The sequence below is a fragment of the Cavenderia fasciculata genome (assembly GCF_000203815.1).
Source record: "Cavenderia fasciculata unplaced genomic scaffold Scf_ET2XIPL01CNAVH-3, whole genome shotgun sequence".
NCBI lineage: Eukaryota > Evosea > Eumycetozoa > Acytosteliales > Cavenderiaceae > Cavenderia > Cavenderia fasciculata.
This window is the reverse complement of record NW_004457723.1, coordinates 661,902-685,752: the sequence shown is the minus strand read 5'-3', so window position 1 is coordinate 685,752 and position 23,851 is coordinate 661,902. Positions and strand designations below refer to the sequence as shown.

Below are 23,851 nucleotides of genomic sequence, written 5' to 3'. Positions count from 1 at the left end.
AAAAACGACCAAAAGACCTTTATATTTTTATAAGAAGAAATATAAATAAACATTTTATTTTAAAATAATTGATTGGATGAACAACTTGGATCAACTTTACGAATTTGATAATTGTGTTGAACGAGGAATTGAACAACTTGATTGGTAATTGATTTATGACAGTGTACACAAACACTACCACCTAGTCCTGCAGCTGCAATTCTTAGGGCTGCCAACCCACCAAATTGTGTTTGCATTTTATCTGCCAATTCATCAATCTCTACCAGTGATCTTTGGAATCCTCCAACACGATATGCTAGTCCATTGCTATCCTCTTGGTCCTTTTCATCCAATCCTTTTATCCATTCGTCAATACTGTCATTATCTACTTTAATTGACCATTGATTGGGCGTTGGTCTGAATGAATTTCTGTAATCCAATATTTGTCTGTCACCATCATGTGCTAATTTTATAATATTAATTAATTTATAAACATATGTTTGATCTTGACTATTTTGATTTAATTGATTCATCAATTGTTGATATAAATCACCTCTTTCCAATTCTGATAATCCATACAATGCTGATTGTCTAACATATAATGGTGTATTGTTATGATCTCTTTCCAAACGTATTGGTAATAATTTCATTAATCTATAAATTAATTTATAACGTTTGATTGGATTATCTTTGTATGATGGATCTAAATTCTCCAATTCTCCTCTATTTCCCAATTCTCTCAATAATGGTGAACGATTGAGAATTGTATGAATCATTTCCAATGTATTTTTATCTATTCCACTCGTTACTATACTATGGTCAATCTGACTTGATGATGTACTCTCTTTTAAAATATTGACAGCAGTAATAAATACATCTGATCCAAAAGATTTCATTATTCCATTGGCCCATTCTACTATTGATTCTAAATATTCATCAGTACTTTGTCCATTATTGGGTTTGAGAGACCCATTTTCCAATTGAAGTTGTAACCATTTTCTACCACTAACAGTTGATAGTCTAGGTGTTGGACTAGTTGCCATGAAAACATCGATACAAGGGGCCAAAGGTAATGCTCTAATAAATCTTTCAGGATTCGATCCAATCACTGATATACCACCCTTTTTTGCATACAGCTGTGATGTCTTGTCTGCAGCACCAGCATTATTGCCCAAATAGTATTCCCCATAATCCATTCTACACAATTCATCAATACCAAGATTCAATTGTAATAAACTATTCAGGGCCAAACTAAATGCACCTGTCAATGCTGAACTTGAACTAACTCCACCATTTGTTGATAATCCTAATTTACCCATTGCTGAAAATCTAAATATTAAATCTAAATTAAATTTATCATTTAAATTATAATTATTTCTAGAAAAAAGTATAAAAGGTTAGTTGGTGGTATTATATAATTTTTTTTTTTTTTTGTTTTCTATACATACAATGGTGATAGAATAAAAGATAAACAAGACTTGATATAATTGTACCAATTATTTTTATCAAATAATTTTGGTAGGATTTTGTGAGTTGAAAAATACTCTTTGTCATTTTGTACAAGTTCAATGATTGATTGCACTGTGAATTGATGTGAAGGATAATTAGGGTCTTGATTATTTAATATAATGTTTCCTCCTTGACCCATTCCTGATGTTCGTTGGATAATTTGAGCAATACATATAATTTCATTTGGAGTGGTTGCATCAATTGTATAGCCACCCAAACCTTTTAGATCTGAATGACCCATAAATACTCGATCTCTACCATTTGAAGCTATTAATACACATTTCACAGTTTGATCAAATCCATTTTCAATTGCTCCATGACACAATTGTTTAAATATTTCAAATCTATCCAAATATCTTTCATCTTCTTTTTCCTTTTCCTTTTCATTACAACTATATCTATTATTAATAATCTCTAATCTTTTAAATTCTTCTAAATTTGATAATTGATTTAAAAGTAGTTGTTGAATTGTAATGTTGGTGTTTGAATCGTTATTATTATTATTATTATTATTATTATTATTATTATTATTATTATTATTATTATTATTATTATTATTATTATTATTAATATTATTTATAGATGAAAAGAAAGAAATTGAAATAGGAGAGATCATTTTAGAATCTATAAAATCACCATTTTGATCAAACTCTGGTTGTTCAGACATTACAAGACTACCAGGTCTTGCATTAACTTCCAGTGGGATGATTGATAGTTGATTTTCAATCACAATAAAATCAATTCCAACAATTGGTAGATTGGTTTGTGATCGAATGGATTGAGCCAAGTCACACCATCTTTGCCAATGTTGAGAATTAAACTTTTTACCATTGTGATCTTGAAGAATATCTTTGATGGATGAGAATCTAATCCATTTTGAACCTCTAATATGAGGAGATATGATAGTTTCTCGATTACTACCAGCTTGAACCACAGCACATGTGGTTAATCCACCAATACAAGCATTTAGTCTTAAAACAAATGGAGTTGATCCTATTGATTTTACAAATGGTGATACTAATAATTCATCATCTTCCACGTCTGACAATATTTGATCATTTCCATCGAATCTATCCATTATTTGATTTGCTACCGATTCTTTATCCGTTTCACCAATAAATTGAACACTTTCAGATTCTGTAGTACCTCTTCTAGCTTGAACAATATAACCAGTTGTTGAATCTGGTAATAATTTGATGATATGAGAATCAGTCAAACATTTATCTCTTTCAAGTGTGGCGACTGGTAAGAGATTTGTAAACTTTGATTTCATCCAATATTTATCATCACATGTTTCATTACTAGTGTCACTTGGGTTGAGTACTTGGATTCCACATTCTCTTCCCAACATGTTATCTAGTTTCTTGTGAAACATTACTTCTTCACCTGCAATATTATTTGGTAGTTCCACGAGATAACAAGCGTCAAATGGGATTGGTCGTAGTGATGAAAATTCAATCAACTCGTTTCCATCCTTTGACATGGTGATACATCGGTTAACATGAGGTTTCTTATTTTCAATTTTAAATCCAACTATGATGTATACCAATTATGTTTAGTTGTCTATTTTCTTGACAACGAACAGACATGAATGGATAGAAATGATTATGCATTAATTTAAACTTTCCAACAATGATGGCAAGAGTTGGTGCCTTTTCATCCAATTCAATGATAGAACTATGGTATGGATTGGAAAGTGGATTATTTAAAATATCGATATTTGTTGGAAGTAGATTAAAACTTGTCAATCTATCCAAACTATATTGTACAATTCTTTCCTTGGTTTTATCATTTAAAGAAATTAAATCCTTTCCAAATATTCCTTCATTTATAAAATCAATCCCTTTTTTTAAATAAATTTCAGGTAATCCTTAATATTAAAAAGAAAATGATTAATAACACAAAAACAAACATATTATATAATATAAAAAAAGGATAATATATTTTTTTTATTTACCTTTTTCTAAATTTAAATCATTATTATTAATTATTTTATCAATTGTAGTTGTAGTTGTTGAAGATGAGGAAGATGAAGAAATGTTTGTTGTTGTAGTACTAGTAGTAGTTGGATTTGATGATGATGATGATGATTCAATTGGTAGATTTTGATTTTCATCTTCATTATCATGATTAAAATTTAATTCTACATTATTTAAATTTGGGATTGAGGAGATGAATTGTTTACCAACTATTAAAAAGTTTTCCAAAACAATACGATCACTTTTACCAACTTGAGACCATTGGATATCAGGTTGGGTACCAGTTTTAACGAGATGTTGTTGATGTTCTAATTCACGTTTCCAATAATTTGGCCAAAGACCAATACCGACATTTGGTTCCAATTGCCAGAATCTAACGTCTACCACCTGAGCTTCAAACTCTGCTCCATTGCGATTATCAATAAGTGTAAAGACAGACTCGACACGGTTAGTCTTGGACGACGCAGGTACAATATCGAGTAGTTGAATAGAGCAATTGTTAATGTCGTCGGTACTGACCAGTTGATCAGTTCGCTTATCCTTCCAGATAGGTTCGGCGATAAAGTCCAACATCAAATATCTAGGCCACCAAATGGGTACACCGTTGGCATCCTTTTCTCTGACATGTGGGAATCTCTTGTGGTAGCTGTCGAGCGTGTTGTCACCAATCAGTTTAATCTGTTCGTTCCAATAGGTTGGGCCAAATCGCACCATTGATTGCATGACTTTGGATCCAGCCTCTTCAAGACGCTTCATAAACAAGTCTTTGAGTGCGTCTGATAGCATGTCGGGTGTTAACATCTCGAGTGAACCTTGACGACCGACATTGGTAGCAATTTGCAGACTATTGAGTGCGATTGGATGAGATGCCTTCCATATATTATCTTGATACGACGACGGTTCAGAGGTTGGAGATGATGCAGACATGATGATACGAAGAGTACCATAGACAGTGTCTTTGGGATGACGATTCAACTCGACACTAACACCATGATCGTTGATTTGTCTAGTTACCATTCTGTCAATAGCCGATTGACTCATCCAAAACAATGGTGATGAGATGATTGCCCTTTGAATGACCACATTTTGGGATCGAGATACATTTAAAATAAATGTACAACAAGTCTTTAGTGTTTCTGCCCACCCACCACCATTCTCATCATCCTTGTTAAAATCGAATCTTTGTAAATTTCTAGCACCAGATTCAGCGGCACCCTTTACAATGATAATAGGGTAGGTCTGAACAAAAGGTAAAAGACGTTCTTTGATTCGTTCGATAATCTTTTGGTCATTGTTGATCTTGTGTGTCTCTACTTGCAACCAGTCGATTTCTGGTGGCAATAAAACACCAGTCTGGTCGGGTGGATTGAATATCAATGGATAGAGCGACTTGTTGTATGTCAACTCGTAAAGGAAAGGTGATTTGTCGGTGGTTGGATAACCAGCATTTGAAAGTTGATGTTCTAAACGATGATGATGCAACGTTACAACACTACCAATAATAACAGGTGAAATGAATCTAGCTGCAATCATTACACCTTTAGATTCACTCCAAATATTTAAATATTTTGTTTTCTTTTCATTTTCTATTATTGATTCAATAATATTTTGATTTCCTTCTCCTTCTTCCAAAAGTTGACGATAACTTGATAAAGATATCCAAATATATGCATCATTGATTGTTAAAACTCTTCTATTGTTGCTGTTATTTTGAATTTCAGCCATTGAACCATCTCTTGTTATAAATAGATTATCATTGAGTGTAGGACCTTCCATTAAAGCTCTACCATAATGAGTTCTACCAACAGGACTGAGGAATGCATGATTGACCTTGTTGGTGACATCCAATACCTTTTTGGCATCGAGATTAGAAAAGACACGTGGGATTTGGAATCCATCATTTCTAATAAATGCAATTTCACGTATTTGACCATACACTCTCCACAATTGTTCGTATTGGTGTGGCGCAGATGCTCCAATTGGTTGAATCTCTACTTGTTCATTGGACGACAATTTACCAAATAATTGGTTTTGATCAGATTCTGACAGAGTATTTTTAATCGACGAAACCTTATTCATTACAATAGCACGTATGAATGGATAGAGATGACGATGTGCACTCCAATAGAGACGGTATTGTTCCTCTTGGAATTGCTTCTTCAAGATACCAACATCGTCAAAATAGAGATTGGCAAATCGAGGGTACCGTTTTGGATCCAAACCCCATGGAGTATACTCGCTGTAATGATCATCAATAGTCTTTGCATAAAACTCTGCCAATGATCTCCATAATGCCGATTCATTGATATCTTCGAGTGGTGTCAGAAGATATTGTGCAGCCATCTTTTCAAACAGTAGCAGTGTCGACATGATTTCACAACCAATTGCCGTAAATTCCAACCATCTAACTTGGTCACCACCAAACAAGTGTTTGTAAGCTTGTTCATAGAGTTGATTGAGTAGACCAAATTCTTCATAACTACCTATAAGACGATCCCAAGATTTGAGGTCAATTTCCTTTCCTTTGGTTTGATTACCAAGTTGTTCAATTGTTTTAACCAACAGTTGTTCATTTGCATGATCCATACTCGATAATTTAACCAATGCCAATAATGTCTTTATACATTGATTAAGTGTTGATCCAATCATATTATAAATCTTTTCTTCTTGTAATGTATGATGTTCATTGTTTCTAACTTCCAAGTGATCTGTAAGTGACTTTATATTATCTCTAATGGGTGCTAATAAAGTCTTTTCAATGACATCTAGACTGGCTACTTTTGTCAAACTACTATAGAGTGGTAGTCCAGATGCGAGATACCCATTCTCTCTCCATTTAAGAGTTGTATTCTTTTTAGATTGAATTTGGAGTTCTTTTCTTCTAGTGACTGCAGTCTCTAGATGTTCTTCACTTGCCTTGACACTAAACATCTTTCCTTTGCGATCTTTTAGTTGTACTTTTGATGTTGCCAACATTGGTACAATGAGCGACTGAACCGATTTGTCAGTCTCTAAGAATGACTCTAATTTGGTTTCATCCAAGATGTGGTCTTTTTGATTGAGACGGCTAAATGCACGTTGAACAACATTTAATATTCTATTTGCAAATCTTGGAGCTGCACCATTTAGCAAAAGATAGCCACCCAATGCCAACCAACGAATAGGATTGATCGAACGGATAAATGGAGCATCTCTCACCTCTTCCAACGACTCTCTAATGGTTTGATCACGCTTTTTAAATCGGTTTGCCAATAATACACGTTGTTCGTATTGTATTTGTATTTCAATCTCTTGTTGCAGCTGGTCGGGTGCAAGGGTAAGTGGTGACGCACCTACACGGTTAGCAGCGGATCGATTAAACAACTGCTCTTGCATCATTGTTTCCATTGCCACCAATCGGTCCTTGTAATCTTGACGTGATGCATCGATACCGACAATCTGCTCTAGCATGGCATACACAAACATGGCACGGTTCTCTAGACGATTGACCTCCTCACGGAGATCAGTTCCTAGGAGTGGTTGGTAATGATCGTTACCCCATCCAAATGCCTTGTAGACTGCTTTTCTTCCTAGTTTGTTTCGGTCGGTCCATTTGGCGACACGGTTGCCGTCTTGGTCGATTGCACGTGCTGCAGCATACCACAACATCACGTCTCTCTCGAACCAACATCGGTGACGACCCTGCGAAATGTGGTCGAGTGCCGACAAGGCGCTGTTGGGACGTCCGATGAGCATCAAGTCGCGTAGATGTGCTGGGTTGAGCGCGAGCAGCTGCGGATGGATGATGGAAAAGACAACAACATCCTGAGCCTGAAGATCGCGCAAAAAGTTGTCGCCTGGCCCACGCAAACGTAGTGCGAGAGGGTGTACACGGGCTCCCACGGCATCTTTGATGATTTTAAGCTCGTTGTGGGGGAGGTTGGCGAGGGGGCCGGCCCAGTCGTCGAGCGTGTTGTGCAGACGTGAGTTGGCGGCCATCTGGTCAACCGACATACCCGCACGACCGCGGAGAATATCTTGTGCGCGATCAGCTTCTTCGCCAAGCAGTGTCAGTGTCTCGGCAGAGAACCCGAGAAGGTCGTCGCTGCTGACTCCCGGTACGGCAGTGACTGTAATGTCTCCAACCGTCGTATGCTTTGGGAATTGTAGTTGAAGATGTTGGATCATTTGACAGTGGTGTGGAACAGCACGATCAAAGTCATTTACATCTAAAAAGTGTTGGGCCAAGTACTGACGTGCTTTGATATCCTCAATGTCGGTAGAGTCGGGGTGGAAACCGTGCCAACTGAGTCGTGCAACAGTCTGACCCTCCTCGTCGAGTGACAATGCCACCTCTTTATAGTGACCGCTCATAATAAGGAATGCTCGCATCACCCAGGCAAATCTTACGTCTGGAGGTGGTTTTTGGTCGTCGTCACCCTTGTACACGCCAAACAAGTGTACGCGCAGCTGCTCCTCTGCGGCAATACCGGCCGACGGGTTGAGTCGCGACGACAGTTTGCCCGACTCGGGTATCTCTCGTGTCATGGGGAACACCACCGACCGGTTGACCTGCTCGCCACCCAGCGTAATCTTTTTCTCTGCCCATCCACTCCACAACGCCGAATGCAAATCACGACCGAATCGAACGAGTGGCGATGGCACACCAACCGATCCCAAAATCTGACACAACTTTGTCAAGTGGAACAAAACAACACCACCATTCAACTCGACATATTGTTTAAAGTAGGTTGATATTTGTTGAGCTGCATCGTCACCACTAGTGGTGGTACCACTTGATGAGAATCGTTTCTCCAACGACTCTTTTGACAAGATTGTTTGTGATACCCATTTCTCCCATTCGTTGGCCGATTGGAATTGACCTTGTTTCGAAGCGACATCGACCATCAACTGTACAATCATTGGATGTAGATGTTTTGGAATACCAATATGAGACAGTTTACGTGTGTCTTGATGAGTGACTACAAACAGTTTAAAGAGCAGATCTTTTGGAATACAGTAGCCGGCAGTCGGCCCAGACATGTATGCCTCTGACTCTTTTTGGGCGGCAGTTGCCAATCCTCCACGCTGGTTGAATTGGAATGCCAAATCTTCAATGTCACCCACACCCAACCGCTCGACAAACAGAGCTTGGACATTTCGAACGGCCCGCACCAGAGCAGTCCACTGGTTCTCTGACACTTTGAGGTTTTCAGCGGCGGTGATGGTTCGCACGATCGGTTGGTGATTAATGAGCGAGTAAAACGCTTTGGCATGCTTGGCACAAAGTGGATCGGTTGCACCGACAAACTGTGGCCAAATCTCGACACTCTTGCGCTCGTCCTTTCCAAGGTTGACACGTGATGGTCCGTAGATAAAGTGGTATCTCTTTCTATTGCCAGTTGGACGTACCAACATTTCATCTGAATTCTCGTTTAAAAAGACTGCACCACAAGACCACGAAAGTCTAGGATTAGTCATTTGATAGTGTAGTTGGTATTTAGAGATCACTTCACGACGTGCACAAGTACGAGAGAGAGCAGTTCTTGAACGATACAACTTGGTCTGACGATCCAACAGACAGAGATCTGGATACTCTTTTTCAGAAGCTTGTTCCAATGCTTTTTGACGTGCCTCACAAACCAAATAATTTTTGTATTCATCCAAATAGACTTGATTGGTTTGTATCACCTGTAAGATATCATCCAAATCTCTTTGAATATGTTGTGGATTGAATCGATGGAATTCCTTATCATTCATATTTTGTTTAAATATAGTTTCAATTGCATTATTTCTAATATTATATAAATTCTTTTCCTCTCCATTTAATCGATTAATTATATCCAATACTCTTTTTGATTCCAAACTACTATCATTATTATTATTGTTGTTATTTAATTTATCCAAATCATTTAACAAGATTAATAATGAAACTTGTTTTTGAATGACTACATGATCATTTACAACTCTGAGAATGGCAGTATTTTCATCGATTGATAGCTGTGACATGTATTGTTCAACAATTGGTGTATAGTTGAATTCATTGATAACCTTTTTACCAAAATTTGAAATCTCTTGATTATATTCTTTAATCTTTTCATTTACCAATTTCTCTAATTTATGATATTCAATTATATTTTTTAATGTCTAAAAAAATAAATAAAAGAGAATGAGAATTAATTGTTAATTAATTAAAGGATATATTTATATTTACCATTTCTTCTTCTAAAATTGCTTGAATAAAACCTTCAACTAGACCAGGAGCCTCTGTAGTTAATAAATGAAAAGCAGGTAGATTTCTTTGTTTTTTAAATGCCATAAATGATATTCTGTCTTTGTTTTCTTTTGTTATTGATTGAAATATTATAATTGATTTTGTTACAATCTCTTTACATAATCTAGAAAAATAATAAATATAATTATAATTTTAAATATCTTGTCTTTGTCTTTTTTTTTTGTTTTCAACATACTCAAACTTTTCATCATTTGTTAAATCTAAAGGTAATAATAATAAACGTAAAGATTCAATTCTAGTAATAAAATTTGATTGTTTCCAATTAGTTTCTATTAGTTCTTCAACCTTTTCAGCAAGATTATCATATTCTGATTCAATGTAATAGGTGACAGCAATGATATCATCCAACGACAATCTAAATGGATCCGATTGATTTTGAGCAATTGAAATGATGTCTCGGGCAAATGCACAGTGTTCAGAGAGGATGGTGAGACGAATATTCTTGGTCCAATGCTCGGCCAATTGTCTGATGGTTTGCTCCAAGCCTTCTTGGTCGACTTCAAAGACGGTGGTGTGTTTACCATCGACCTCTATTGTCTTTTCATAGATAAAGAGTGGTACCGCCTCGATGATATCGGTTGCATGCTCAACCCATTCATTACTCGGACTCATGTAGAGATTGGCACCACCTATACGAACCAATTTTTGTAAAACTTGTTCTTGTTCATTCTTGGCTTCCAATTCGTTGGCTCTGAAACGTTCTGATCCACTGACACTTGGTCGTTGGAGGAGAACACTAAAGCTTGATGGTACAGTTGGCACACTTCCAATTGCATCTTCCAGACGATACACTTCTAGCCAAATAGCACCCCTTGCACGACTATACAACGATTCCAAGATATTATACAATGTCTTGAATCCGGTAGAGTCGAGTATACCCGGCTGAGAGTTGTGTGTTTGGTAATGGTACCCTTTTCTACGATGTACTCCTTCAACCAAACGTGCAAGTGTTGATTTTTGTAGTTCTTCAATTGACGCCATACTCTTTTGTGTCACGATGATGAGTGCTTCACGCAAATGTTGGATACCACCGTAAATCTGTGTCGATGGTGCTAACCCTCCATGCACACTCGCTACGAGACCACGAAGACGTGCAACTGCCGGTGACAAGTGCACAGTCATTTTTGCTAGTTTGTCAACCACCTGTACTATATCCTGTCGGATACTAGATGGATAGTCGTCTTCAGAACCCTTGAGAATGGTACGGACATTTGTTTCTGATGCCAATCTGTCAATAGTTGCAATGGCATCACGAATAGAATCGTTGATACAAATGTATCCAGCACTGGCAAAGAGAGAAGCCTGGTTTGAAAAGGCTCTACTCTCACGACCAACCACAATCACTGGTTGAACAGACGATTCCGGAGAATTGAGCCAACTCTCTCTAATCTTGCTCGACAGTCTAATAGCATTGTTTGATTCGATACTCGAACTAAATGTCTTGATCACTTCATAACTTGCTTGGCGACGATCAGTCGTATCACCAATCTCGAGTGCTTGACGTAGTGCATTACGGTCGTATGGTAAATCAATATGTATTTGTCCCAAATACATTGATATCTTTGTATCTACTCGGTCGAGTAAATCAATTAATTCTTGTCTATCATTTTTTGAAAATGATAATGATTTTGATGTTGATGATGATATTGATGAGGTGGCATGTGTATGATCTTGGTTGATATTATTTACAATGAGGGGAGTATCATTTTGATACAATAGATATTCAATCATGGATGAATTGATTGGATAGTCTAATTTATAATGATTAAACAATAGTTGAATTTGATCATACAATTCAAATATATCTTGCATGACTGTATGAAATAAAAGTGATGAATCCATAATCAACCTTTGATTACATTGAATTAAAAATTTACTAAATCTTTTAATTATTTGATCATCTCCACTATTATTTGTTGTACTAGTTGTAGAAGTTGTAGAAGTATTGGAAGTATTTGTATTTGAATTTGAATTTGGATGATTTGATGTTTGTAAATTATACATATAGCCAAAGAGTGAATGAAGAGCATCTCTTTGAACATTGGCAGGATAGGATACTGCACGATGACACTCTATCCAATACTTTAGTACCAAAGATAGAGTCAATATCTTGATGGAATGATCAAACTCTTCTACATTGTTGCATTCATTTAACCAATCCAAATCCAATAGACATCGAATAGTCGTTGTCGTCGTACTAGTACTTGTTGATTGATCATCGATATAGAATGAAGCCAAGTATGGATGATTATCATAAAACTCGACAATTAAGCGAAACTTGCCAACCACTAGCAACGGGTCATTGTCAATCAAGTACTTGAACGCCTCTTGAAAGAGTGATTGAAACTTGTCAAACTGATCTTCCTCGACATTCCACTTTAACGTCGACGATTGAAGCTGCTTCTCGATGCAAATGTCAATCACCAAGAGTGACTTGAATTTACCGATTCTACGTTTCTGTACATTCACTCTACTTTGTTGTGAAGTTGACCATTCAATCTTTCCAATTAACCCAGTTAACAATAATTTACTTTCATCTTCAATATTGTCTTTTCCCTTGAAAGTTTAAAAAAAAAAAAGAAAACAAAACAAAAATTGAAAAAAAAGGAAATTAATATAACTCTTCTCTTCTTTGCAAAGATATCATATCTTTATCTCCAGAGATACATACCAAAATGATAGTTGAAAGAGGTATGATATCATTAATATTCAATGATTGATTGTTGTTGTTGTTATTTGCAGATGCTGCCATTGAAGACGCATCTGTCGATTTATTAATCATCTCCGTCTTGTCTTCTTCTTTCTTGTTGTTGTTGTTGTTGATCTGAAGTAATAATGATGATTGATTGTTCGATTAAAAAGTTTTAGGTATTAAATTATTATATGATGGTGAGGGAGTGAATAACAATGACCACCCACCACTCTCCATCTTGGTTGCCCCCCTCAAAATGAAAAAAGAAAAGGAAAGGTTAACACACATTAAAAAGAAGTTGGGTAGGGTTAAATTAAACCCCCTCTTCCAACAACAAAGTAAAGCTTGTTGATTGAAAAGAAAGAAGGTAGAGGAGGTCGGTAGGAGAGATGCAATATTTGGGAACTTCATATTTTATTTCTCAAAGAGAAGGCAAATAAACAAACTATCATCGGGGTGAAGAGGGTCTGTATAATCTGTGACAAATTTCCCTTTTTTTTTTTATTATAATATCCGAATGAGATTAATCCTAAGAATTTTATTTTCAAGGTTTCAAACAATTAATAAGATATACCAACAACAAAAAAAGCTCTCATAGAAATGGTTGTGGGGTGGTTGGATCAAAAACTAAAAAAAAAGATGGATGATTGGTTGTGGGGGTTTAATAATATTTATTTTGTTTTCTTTCTAGTGAGCTATCTATTTTTTGTGATCACAAAATTTTATAATAGGAAGGACAACTTCTTCTTCTTCTTACTAGCAAGTGTATATTTTTATTTTCTCATTCATTAAAAAAAAAAGATTAAGTTAGTTGGTTGACTTTGGTTATTCATTTATTTATTTATTTATTTATTTATAAGTTAGTGTGTGTGTTACTAGAGATATATATATATTAATATAAAAGATAGATAGATAGATTAATCAAATCAAATCAATTCAAAATCAAATCAATTTTAGATTAAATTAAATTTCTTTTACACTGCTCTATTTATAAAAAAAAAAAAAAAGTAGTAGTACAACAACTTTAACTTATTTATTTATTTATTTCATCAAATAACATCAATCATCATCATCTTCTTCTTCTTCTTCTTTATTAAAGGGATCATTATGAAATTATGATCAGTAGCGGAGGTAATATTGGAGACAATTTAACCCTTAGTACTGTAACATCAACATCAACATCAACATCAACATCAACAACTGAAGATACTAAAAAAAATCATCAACTAAACAACAACAACAATACAATCATTGAAACCTCACCTTCAAGTTCATCTACAACTTTGATTTCATCACCTTCTTTATCATCATCATCATCAAGTAGTAGCAGTAGTAACAGTAATAGTACAGTTAATCATCAACAACCATCAAATAATACTAACAGTAATAAACATCACAATAATCATCAACAATCTACTTCTTTAAACATGTCAAGTTCAAAAACAGCAACATCGCCACCCCCAACAGTGACAACACCAAATGACGGCCAATCGACCAGCAACTCTTCATCACCACCACATCTTTCAAATAGTACCAATAGCAATAATAATAATAATAATAATAATGCAACTACCAATTTGGCATCACCATCGTCTTCGGTACCACTTGTTTGTACTACATGTCATCAAAAGATTGTTCAAGATGTAAGAGAGCTGTCGGAACGTGTCATACCAGGGTTCCACGACAACAAGTACTCTTTTACTTGTAAGAATTGCTCTTCCTCTAAAACACCTATGCTCTTTCATCTTGGCAAGTCTTGGAAATGTGTCATTCATACTGCATTGTACAACTTGGAAAGGTTAACTGGTAATCGTTTCTTTCATCATACTGAAGTCACTTCCTATGTTGTCAAATATCCAAATGTTTTCCTTCATGATAAATCTTTAGGTATGTAAAGTATAAAAGTATAATGTATTATATAGGTTATAGTTGTATAGTTTTGATTAACTTTCCCCTTTTTTCTTTTTCTTTTTCTTTTTCTTTTTCTTTTTCTTTTTCTTTTTCTTCTTTTTCTTTTTTTTTTGATTTCAGCTGATATATCAAAAGCTGTATCAATGGCATTTTTTAATAACAAAGGGTATTTTGTTTCTGGAGGACCATACACTGGAAAATGGGCTAATCCAAGACCGAGCGAAGTCGAGAGTTTGGACAATGAAAACATCGATTCTCCATTGGGAGAAGGTAACATTAACGCCATTGAAACGATCAGTAGTGGCGGTGAGCAAGATCGTGAAACACTACGTGAACGTGCAATGCATCGTGATACTATTTCCTCTACAACAAACTCTAACAACAATAATAATAATAATATTGGTCACAACAACAATGATAAAGACCATAGAATGATGAGTAGAAGTAATAGTCGTGGTCGTAGTGGTAGCCGTGGAAAGAATAACCATAGTAGTAGCCACAGTCGTAGCCGATCAAGAAGTCGTAGTCGCAGTGACAGTCGGTCTGGTTCGGACAGTGACTCGGGAGGTGGCGGTCGATACCGTCGCGAGTACATCTCGAGTTCGTCACGTTCTTCCTCTCGATCTCCATCAGACACGGAATCCGAAGGAGAAGAGACACCTGCCGACAAGACCGCAACTATCACCTGCAACCAATGTAAAAACGACATTGTTCTCGAGTTTAGTCTCAATCGAGTACTTCCCGGTCCATTTGACAAAAACTATGAATACTCTTGTAAATATTGTCAAAATGGTCCCGGTATTTTAAAACATCATCCTAAATCTTGGTATGTAAACAAATAACATGTGATTAAACAAATTAATTAATTAATGTATATATTTTTGATTTATTTAGGACAAAGATTATACATACAACATTACATAATCTAGAGATGGAAAAGGGAGTTAGATATCATGCTAGAAAGGATATATTCCAGTATATTGCATCACATCAAAAGGACTTGGTGTCTGATCCAAAGCAAGATGTGAGTTTACCAATCATCAATTATATCTTGTCGTCGGGCAGAAGTCTGTTTGTCAACTCGGTCATGAACAACCGATTGTGGTGTAATAGAAAGAAACGTGATCGTGTAGAGTTTGATAGCAGAGGTATCTTGGTACTTAGCAAAGAGGTGGCCAAGAAACGTTTGAATCCTGGTGCTGCAGTTGTCAATACTGATACTGATGGTGATGAAGGTCTTCCACCTGTTATTCAATCATCGTCGTCATCCTCATCATCACATACACATCATCAACAACAACAACAACATCATCAACAACACTCCTCATCCTCTCAGAGTCAACCATCATCATCATCATCATCACATCATCATCATCATGGTAGTGGAAGTCAACACCAATCATCTCAACAACAATCTCATCAATCTTCTTCGTCGTCATCAACTCAACAAGCATATCATCATAGTCAACAACAACCACAACATTCAAATCAAACTTCTACAGCCAAATATACTCCATTGCAATGTAGTCTTTGTAAAGTTCAATATCCAAATGCTGCATCTGAATTATTAGAAGGTAAACCAAAGATGATTATTCCAAGTCATATTGATTTTAGATATATTTATCAATGTTCAAAGTGTAATGAGAAAAAGGCTTCGACCCTTTCACATTTACCAAAATCATGGAAGGTCATTGTTCATACCACTCTTTATAATTTGGAATTAACAAGTGGTCAAAAGTTTTCTTCAAACAAAGCTCTTTATTCTTTTATCTCTGAAAATGCAAATACCCTTTTATTAGGTGGTAAAACAAGTATGTTGAGAAAAAGAAAACAAATCAAAAAATATATATATATATTTATACTTACTTGCTTATTCTATTCTAGTTGATTATTTGAACAAGAACCTTAGTGGAGTTTTATCATCGTATAAAAATCTATTTTGTTCATCTGGTAGAAGTAAGTTACTTAATTATAATTGTTGTGAAAATATTTAATTGAATGATTTCTAATTAAAATTGATTTTTTCTTTTCTAATTATAGATATGTGGGGTAATGTTGGACAAGATGACAAAAAAGGATCACACCATGTTTCATTGAGTGGTGGTGGCGGTGGAGGAGGAGGTATTGCCTCTTTGTCTTCAACTTCTTCCAATTCATCAGCTTTGGTTCCATCCAATTCAAACTCTAATATGTTTATTGATGATGACGACAGAAATATCATTTCAGATGATGAAGCAAAGATTACAAAGAAAATGAAGTTAACAATCAATCAACCAATATTAAATACTTCCAACAACAATAGTAGCAGTAGTAGTATCGGTAGTACTAGCACTACCAACAGTAATACCAATAGTAATGTTGGATCAAGTAAAGATTTGGTATTTAAAGATATGAGTATGGGTATAATTAATAATAGGGATAATAACAACAACACTAATAGTAATAATAATAATAATAATAATAGTAATAGCAACAACAATAGTAGCAGTAATAACAATAGAGGAGGGGAAAATAATAATAGTAATTTTGTAAATAATAATAATCTTGAATTTGAAGATATGTGTATGGATATGTCAACACCTTCAACAAAGGATAATAGTGGTAACAAACGTAAATATAATAGTGAGAGTACTACTCCACCATTATTTAATCAACAATCATCACAAAACAACAACAATAATAATAATAATAATAATAATAATAATAATAATAGTAGAAATGGTAATATATCAATTAAATATAAACCAAAACCAACATCTTCATCATCATCATCATCGTCAACAACATCTTCATCAACCACCACATCAACCACACCATATGTACCAAGAACCAATATCAACTTGACACCAAATCAAACATCAACCACAACAACAACAACATTATCATCACGTCAACAACAATCATTTGATGAAGAAACTGCTGATGAAGGAACTGTAGAGATTAATATCCACGATGAAAGAGTTCAACAATTGGTTGGATTCTTGGAGGTCAATGTTGATGTCGACCTCAAGTGGTTGCGCAAGGAGATTGAGGATTTAGAAACACCTGAACTTCGCGGACTCGAGTTTAGATTCCTTCACCGAAAGTCTCCGATTGCACTCAAGCAAGAGAGTCAGTTTACGATTCGTGACTGTCTCTTTTCAGTGCAGTCAATGATCACTGTTGGCATCCGATCGACCATCCCACCAACGCCCAGTCCTCTTCCAATGCACAATGGCTCTGATGTCATCTCGTCGCTTGGTGCCAATCCTCTCTATGTCTTCTTTTCACAACTGCTCTCTAACCATCACTCCAACACCTCTACTCCCTCTCAATCATCACCATCATTGTTGCAACTTGAAAAAGCTTCCATCTCTTCCATTTCATCTCCTCCTCCCAAAGAGAATCAAAGTAAATTGGTCCAGCAACCAGCAACCAGTGTCAATAACGGTGGTAACACTAGTACCATTACAGATGTTGATATGATTGAAACAACACCAAAGAAAATGATTGTTCAAGTAGACGATGAAAAGGAGAGAGAACAAGAAGAAGAACAAGTTCATCATCATCATCATCACGAACAACAAAACAAAATGATTGATAGTATTATCAATTCCAATTCCACCTCAACATCACAACAACAAACACCATCAACCACTCAACCACCCACTTCATCAACAGACTTACCATCCAAATTGAATATTTCTTCAAATGCTCCAACAACTATCATGTCATCCTAAACAACAAAACAAATAATAGGATCACTTTGTAAAAGAATGAATTGTAAAGAACAAAAAAAAAAAGGTGTACAAAAACAACAACAACAAGTAAAACAAGTAAAAAAAACATATAAAAAACAAATATTAATTAAATAATTAATTGGAATAATACAAAACACATATTTTATAAATATATATATAAATATAAATAACATTACCAAAAAGTATTTCTTCTTTAATAAAATAAATAAATTATCAAATAATAATAATAATCCACAATCGATTGTTTCCAGGTGTTTTATGTTTTATATATTGTTATTATTATTATTATATTATTTATTATTAGTAAAAGTTGAGATTACTCTATCGATTAGACCCCATTTCTTTGATTTAATCTTTTCTTGTGATGAAGTTGATAAAAGGATCTTTGATTTCTTTGCAGCCTCTGGTAAAACTCTAATTGTATTTGGGTACTAAATATATATAATTGATTGAACATAATTAATATAATTATTAACATATACATCTCTCTTTCTCTCTCTCTCTCTATTTACCTTGATTAAACTATCATTTTCCAATAAAGATTTAAGATGAGAGAATTCTTTTTGGGCTTGATCAAAGAGATATCTCTTCATTTGTGTGTCTACAACGCTTTTGTTTTCTCTAAAACGATCGCGAACTTGATTTCTGCAGACTTGTGAAAAGGATCTATCCTTTCTTGCGCTATCGACGAGTAGTAGACGTGCAGCTCTGAGCAAGTCACGGTATAGGTGAATGCAGTTGGAGGGAGTGTAGCTCATCATCTCTTTGTTTTTGTTCTTAAAGTATATCGACCAATAGTTTACAAGCACCCTTTTACTACCTATACTATCAACAATGCCACCAACTATTCTACTACCAGCACTACTGTTCATCAACCACCCAAAAAATAGATAGAAAAGAGATAGAGAGATAAGATAGGGAGATATGGTTGATTGATTGATAGACAGAATGAAATTACGTCGTTTTGACAATATTATTTTTAATTTTTAACAATTAAAAGTGAAAGAGAAGGAATTATTGTGTTGTTTGTAAAGTAATCATTATTATTAATATATAGTTGACCTGAGGGGAAACAGTAATAGTGAGCTGAAGATATAATCATCACCAATGAACAACAACAACAACAACAACAACAACAATCAATGTAAGTCAAACATAATAATGAACTTTCAATCGATAATTACTAATCATTTGTTTAAACACCATTCACCTATAGAACAAAAGCAATGGATACTGATACTCTGTCTAGAACCCAACTAGAATCATCAAGTAGTTTGCACTCTTTCTATCGTACTCGCTTGTTGTAATGATTTTTCCAGAAAGATCTGCCAGATTCTGCATCGTGTAGCTATAGCAAGTTTGGGGACCGGTAATAAGCAGAGAGGTCATCCAAAAGATATTTCTCCATTCCAATTATTATTATATAGGATTCACCCATAAAAAGAAAGGCAATCGAATCCAAAATGGAGGCTTTTGGTATTGCTTTTATTGGCTCGACAGTGTTATGCACCAGACACTGGAACCAAGACAACATTCCACAAAAAGAAAGGACATTCGGGTTCTAATGCCGTGGGTTCCACATCTACAAGGAGCGCAATGCCTCTGGTCGTCTGCATTCATATCGGCAATTGAAGGAGGGGGGGGTGTAATTTTTATACGAATCATACGCACGTCTATATGTTTCAACAAATCCATTCCACATTGGGTCACCCGGGTTTGATGGGTTGGTCGTAGCTTATATGGTGGCAGTATGATTTGAATATAGTCTTTTTGTTATAACAACTCTTTTGTTCATATGTTTATTAATATTAATTAAGAGTTGTCATAATAAAAAGGCTACAAGACGTCATCTACCATGGCCAATAAAATCAATAAATCAATAAATCAATAAGATGGATGATGTATCTTTTTCTTTTCTATTATAGATTGTGTGTTCAATGTTGAACACATGCGTGTGTGTGAGTGATAGATTGATAAATATAACTTAATCATTAATGGTTATATTACACAATTGTAATAAGGTGCTATGTGACTCTGAATGAATAAACTTATTACAATACAACACAAAAGATGTATTATTAATACATATTCATTCATCCTACATATCCACCTCACTATCAAACTATATATATATATTAATCTTGGGATCTTTTGTGTCTTTACAATTATATCTCTATCTGTAAAGTGTATTGTTTATATCCCTTCTTTGTTAAAAGAATGAATGAACTATTCCCCTATTTTCAAGACTGTTGGAAAGGAAAATTTTTTGTGTGTGTTCCCGATTCACTTTTATTAATTATTTTGTATCTTCTAAACATTTGTATATTTATATTATATCATTATATTATTACTCAGTATTTCAGTGCTACTTTATTTTAGTTTAAAACTCTCTCTTTATATAGATCTATATAATATCAATCGCGATTGAGGATACAGTAGAAAGAAAGAAAAGAAAGACATCATACCATGTGTGGCATATTAGCATGTAGTACACTTGCTTGTTGTGCAGGTAAGAATGAATGAATATATATTATATTATATAATATGTACACTTTTGATTAACTTACTAATTGAATTGTTATATATTTAATTTAGGTTGTTCTTGTTGTGGTTCAGTATTGTCTTTAAAAAAGTCAACGTGTACTAGAACCTTGTATATTTTATTCTTTTTAATCATATCTGTATTATCTTATGTATTTAGTTATTGGGCATTCTCTTGGTTTGCCGATATTGATGGTATGCTATCTGTACTTGTAAATGATTTTTGATTACTTTTTACTTTTGATAAACTTACATTTATCTTTTTCTTTTCTTTTTCTTTTTTCTTATTTAGTATTACAAATTTGTTCAAAACAAGATAATGAATGTTATGGAGCATTGGTAGTATATCGTTTAACATTTGGGTTGGCAGTATATCATATATTATTGGCATTGATATTGATTGGTGTCAAAAACACAGAGAATCCAAGAGCACAGATACAAGATGGCTATTGGCCAGTAAAGATTGTTTTGTTGGCCGGTATCATCTTTGCATCGTTCTTTATTCCCAATCAATTCTTTGTCTATTATGGATGGATCTCTTTGTTTGGTGCAGCAGCATTTATCTTGATTCAATTGGTACTGTTGATCGAATTTGGATACACACTCAACGAGAAACTCGTCTCCAAGATTGAAGATGAGGGACATTCGAGCAACCGTTACTATATCGTTCTTTTGGTGGCTTCGATTGGTACCATTTGTCTGGCACTAGCATTGACCATCACAATGTTGGTATTGTGGGGCAAGACATGTTCAATCAACCAGTTCTTTGTCGTTTTCAATTTGGGCCTGTCACTCATTATCGGTGTATTGTCGGTCAATGAGAGAATTAGAGAGTATCGTCCATCATCGGGTCTATTACAGTCGGGTGTAGTCATGCTCTACTCGACCTATCTAGTGTACAGTGCCATTATGAGTGAGCCAGCCTCAACATGCTCGACAATGGCCAATCAAGACCCCAAAAACTACACTGTCATTATGGGTGCCATCTTTACCATCATCTCTGTGTGCTACAGTGCCTTTAGAGCATCCGACTCGACCGAGTTACTCGGCAAGTCTGACAGTCCCCAATACTCTAGTCTCAACGCCTTTTCCGACGACGATGATGACGTCCCACAACAAATGGAAGACGATGAAAAACATGAAGTCGCCTACAGCTACACCTTTTTCCACATCACCTTTGCATTTGGTGCCATGTACATTGGTATGCTTCTCACCAATTGGTCTACCATTGGAGGTCTCTCTAGTGCATCGATCAATGTCGATTCTGGTCTCGTATCAGTTTGGGTTAAAATCGTATCTGGTTGGCTAGTTCATCTATTATATCTTTGGACTTTAGTCGGTCCTGCTTTATTCCCAAATAGATCTTGGGATTAAAACAACAAACATACAACAAAAACAACATTCCACAATTCCCCCTATCGTCATAGATCATAGTTATCCTATCCAATCCTAACCTAATATAATTCCACATGACACACGTAATTACAACTCAATAATAAATCATTTTAGAGAACAACAATATTGTACAATCCAATTCCTTCTTTTAGAAAATGATGATTCACTTCACTATTGGAGTGGGTTATATATTTGATGTTGTTGGTATATACATCAGGGTGAATGATTCATCACCACCAAAGCTTTTGATCATATGCACGGGTGTTTGGATCCATCTCCATTTCCCAAAGCTTTTGAATTGCCGTTGAGGAGCACTTTAAAAAATTAAATAAAAATGGCGGGAAATCAAACCACCACCTGATAGAGGAGTATTGTCAGTATCAACCACCCCCCCATCAATCAATGATTCATTCATTCTATTTTCTAGGTATATAAATTACATAGATATATAATATTATTATAGTAGTAGTAGTACAAATCATAATTAAAAACATTTAAAAGAGATAATAATAATAATTAGTAATAATAATAATAATGGAAGCTATAACTGACGGTATTACGGTGATTGAAACACCCAATGAAACAGAATACTATGATGTAATGAAAGGATCACATCGTTGGGAGGTAAAAGTACACGATCATGGAAATGTAGCTCTCGTTGATACTATGCCAAGATTGGCACCAGTTGGTCAAACTGCTGATTTTGCAATCTGTCAAGCTGCCAGAGTATCCTATGGTGCTGGAACTAAAAAGGTTACTGAAGATACTGGTCTCATTAGATACCTATATCGTCATCAACATACTTGTATGTAGAATGAAAGAGAGAGAGAAATAGAAATATTAACTTTTACTTTATACTCTTTACTTTTTATTGATTTGTAGCACCATTTGAAATGATTGAATTTAAATTCCATTGTGTCATGCCAATCTTTATTGCTAGACAATGGATTAGACATCGTACTGCCAATGTCAATGAATACAGTGCTCGTTATTCAGTCATGCCAGACAAGTTCTATCATCCATCGGTCGAAGATGTCAGAAAACAATCAACATCCAATAGACAAGGTGGTGAAGATCAAATGGATACTAAAACTGCTCAAGAGGTATGAATAGATGATGATGATGAAAACATCATATTTGATATATATATACTAACTTTTTTGTAATTTCTATTTCTCCAATTGTTTAGTTTTTAGATTATTTAGATCAAGCTGAAGAATGTTACAAGACCTATAATAACTTGTTGGATAAAGGAGTTAGTAGAGAATTGGCACGTATTGGGTTACCGGTAAGCGTGTACACTGAATGGTACTGGAAGATTGATCTACACAATCTATTCCATTTCCTTCGTTTGCGTATGGACAGCCACTCACAAAAGGAGATTAGAGATTATGCCAATGCTATCTTTGCCCTCATTCGTCCTATTGTCCCAGTTGCATGTGAAGCCTTTATGGACTATGCCTTTGAGAGTGTCAAGTTGACTCGTCTCGAAATTGAAGCCATCCGTACCGGAAAACCAATTCAATCGACCAACAAACGTGAAACTGAAGAATGGATTCAAAAGGCTACTTTATTGAATCTTACTGATCATATTCCATCAAAAGATCAACAACAGCAAGAAGAAAAGAAACAATAATTATACCAAACTAATCTATCTATCTATTATCATATTGTTGAAAAAAAAAGAAAAGAAAAGAAAAGAAAATAAATTTTAATTAATTGATTTTTTTGTGTTCAAACTTAACATTATAACAAGTTGTTGTCTCACACTTTGAAATAAAACATAAACATTTTTGTATATATATATAAATAATCATAGATATAGATATAT

The 23,851-nt window shown here is 35.0% G+C and overlaps 5 protein-coding genes across 5 annotated transcripts; 3 read left to right on the top strand and 2 right to left on the bottom strand.

The window, feature by feature from the left end:
• Positions 1-59: 59 nt before the first annotated feature.
• On the bottom strand, positions 60-12,844 carry DFA_07112 (uncharacterized protein; the record flags this gene model as incomplete). Its single annotated transcript, XM_004366923.1, has 9 exons — positions 60-1,356; positions 1,428-2,998; positions 3,072-3,331; positions 3,446-9,593; positions 9,661-9,844; positions 9,917-11,555; positions 11,619-12,297; positions 12,413-12,565; positions 12,827-12,844. 9 exons carry the CDS (start codon positions 12,842-12,844, stop codon positions 60-62), a joined length of 11,949 nt encoding a protein of 3,982 aa, XP_004366980.1.
• Positions 12,845-13,548: 704 nt separating this feature from the next.
• Positions 13,549-18,063, top strand: DFA_07111 (uncharacterized protein; the record flags this gene model as incomplete). The annotated part of the gene is made up of 5 exons (XM_004366922.1): positions 13,549-14,320; positions 14,465-15,170; positions 15,239-16,155; positions 16,229-16,300; positions 16,385-18,063. 5 exons carry the CDS (start codon positions 13,549-13,551, stop codon positions 18,061-18,063), a joined length of 4,146 nt encoding a protein of 1,381 aa, XP_004366979.1.
• Positions 18,064-18,374: 311 nt separating this feature from the next.
• Positions 18,375-18,845, bottom strand: DFA_07110 (uncharacterized protein; the record flags this gene model as incomplete). Its single annotated transcript, XM_004366921.1, has 2 exons — positions 18,375-18,515; positions 18,597-18,845. The coding sequence occupies 2 exons, from the start codon at positions 18,843-18,845 to the stop codon at positions 18,375-18,377; spliced, it is 390 nt and encodes a 129-aa protein (XP_004366978.1).
• A 1,131-nt stretch (positions 18,846-19,976) lies between these two features.
• DFA_07109 (TMS membrane protein) lies at positions 19,977-21,999 on the top strand (the record flags this gene model as incomplete). The annotated part of the gene is made up of 5 exons (XM_004366920.1): positions 19,977-19,985; positions 20,487-20,565; positions 20,680-20,737; positions 20,786-20,820; positions 20,918-21,999. The coding sequence occupies 5 exons, from the start codon at positions 19,977-19,979 to the stop codon at positions 21,997-21,999; spliced, it is 1,263 nt and encodes a 420-aa protein (XP_004366977.1).
• A 555-nt stretch (positions 22,000-22,554) lies between these two features.
• Positions 22,555-23,656, top strand: thyA (thymidylate synthase; the record flags this gene model as incomplete). The annotated part of the gene is made up of 3 exons (XM_004366919.1): positions 22,555-22,825; positions 22,903-23,123; positions 23,210-23,656. 3 exons carry the CDS (start codon positions 22,555-22,557, stop codon positions 23,654-23,656), a joined length of 939 nt encoding a protein of 312 aa, XP_004366976.1.
• Positions 23,657-23,851: the final 195 nt, after the last annotated feature.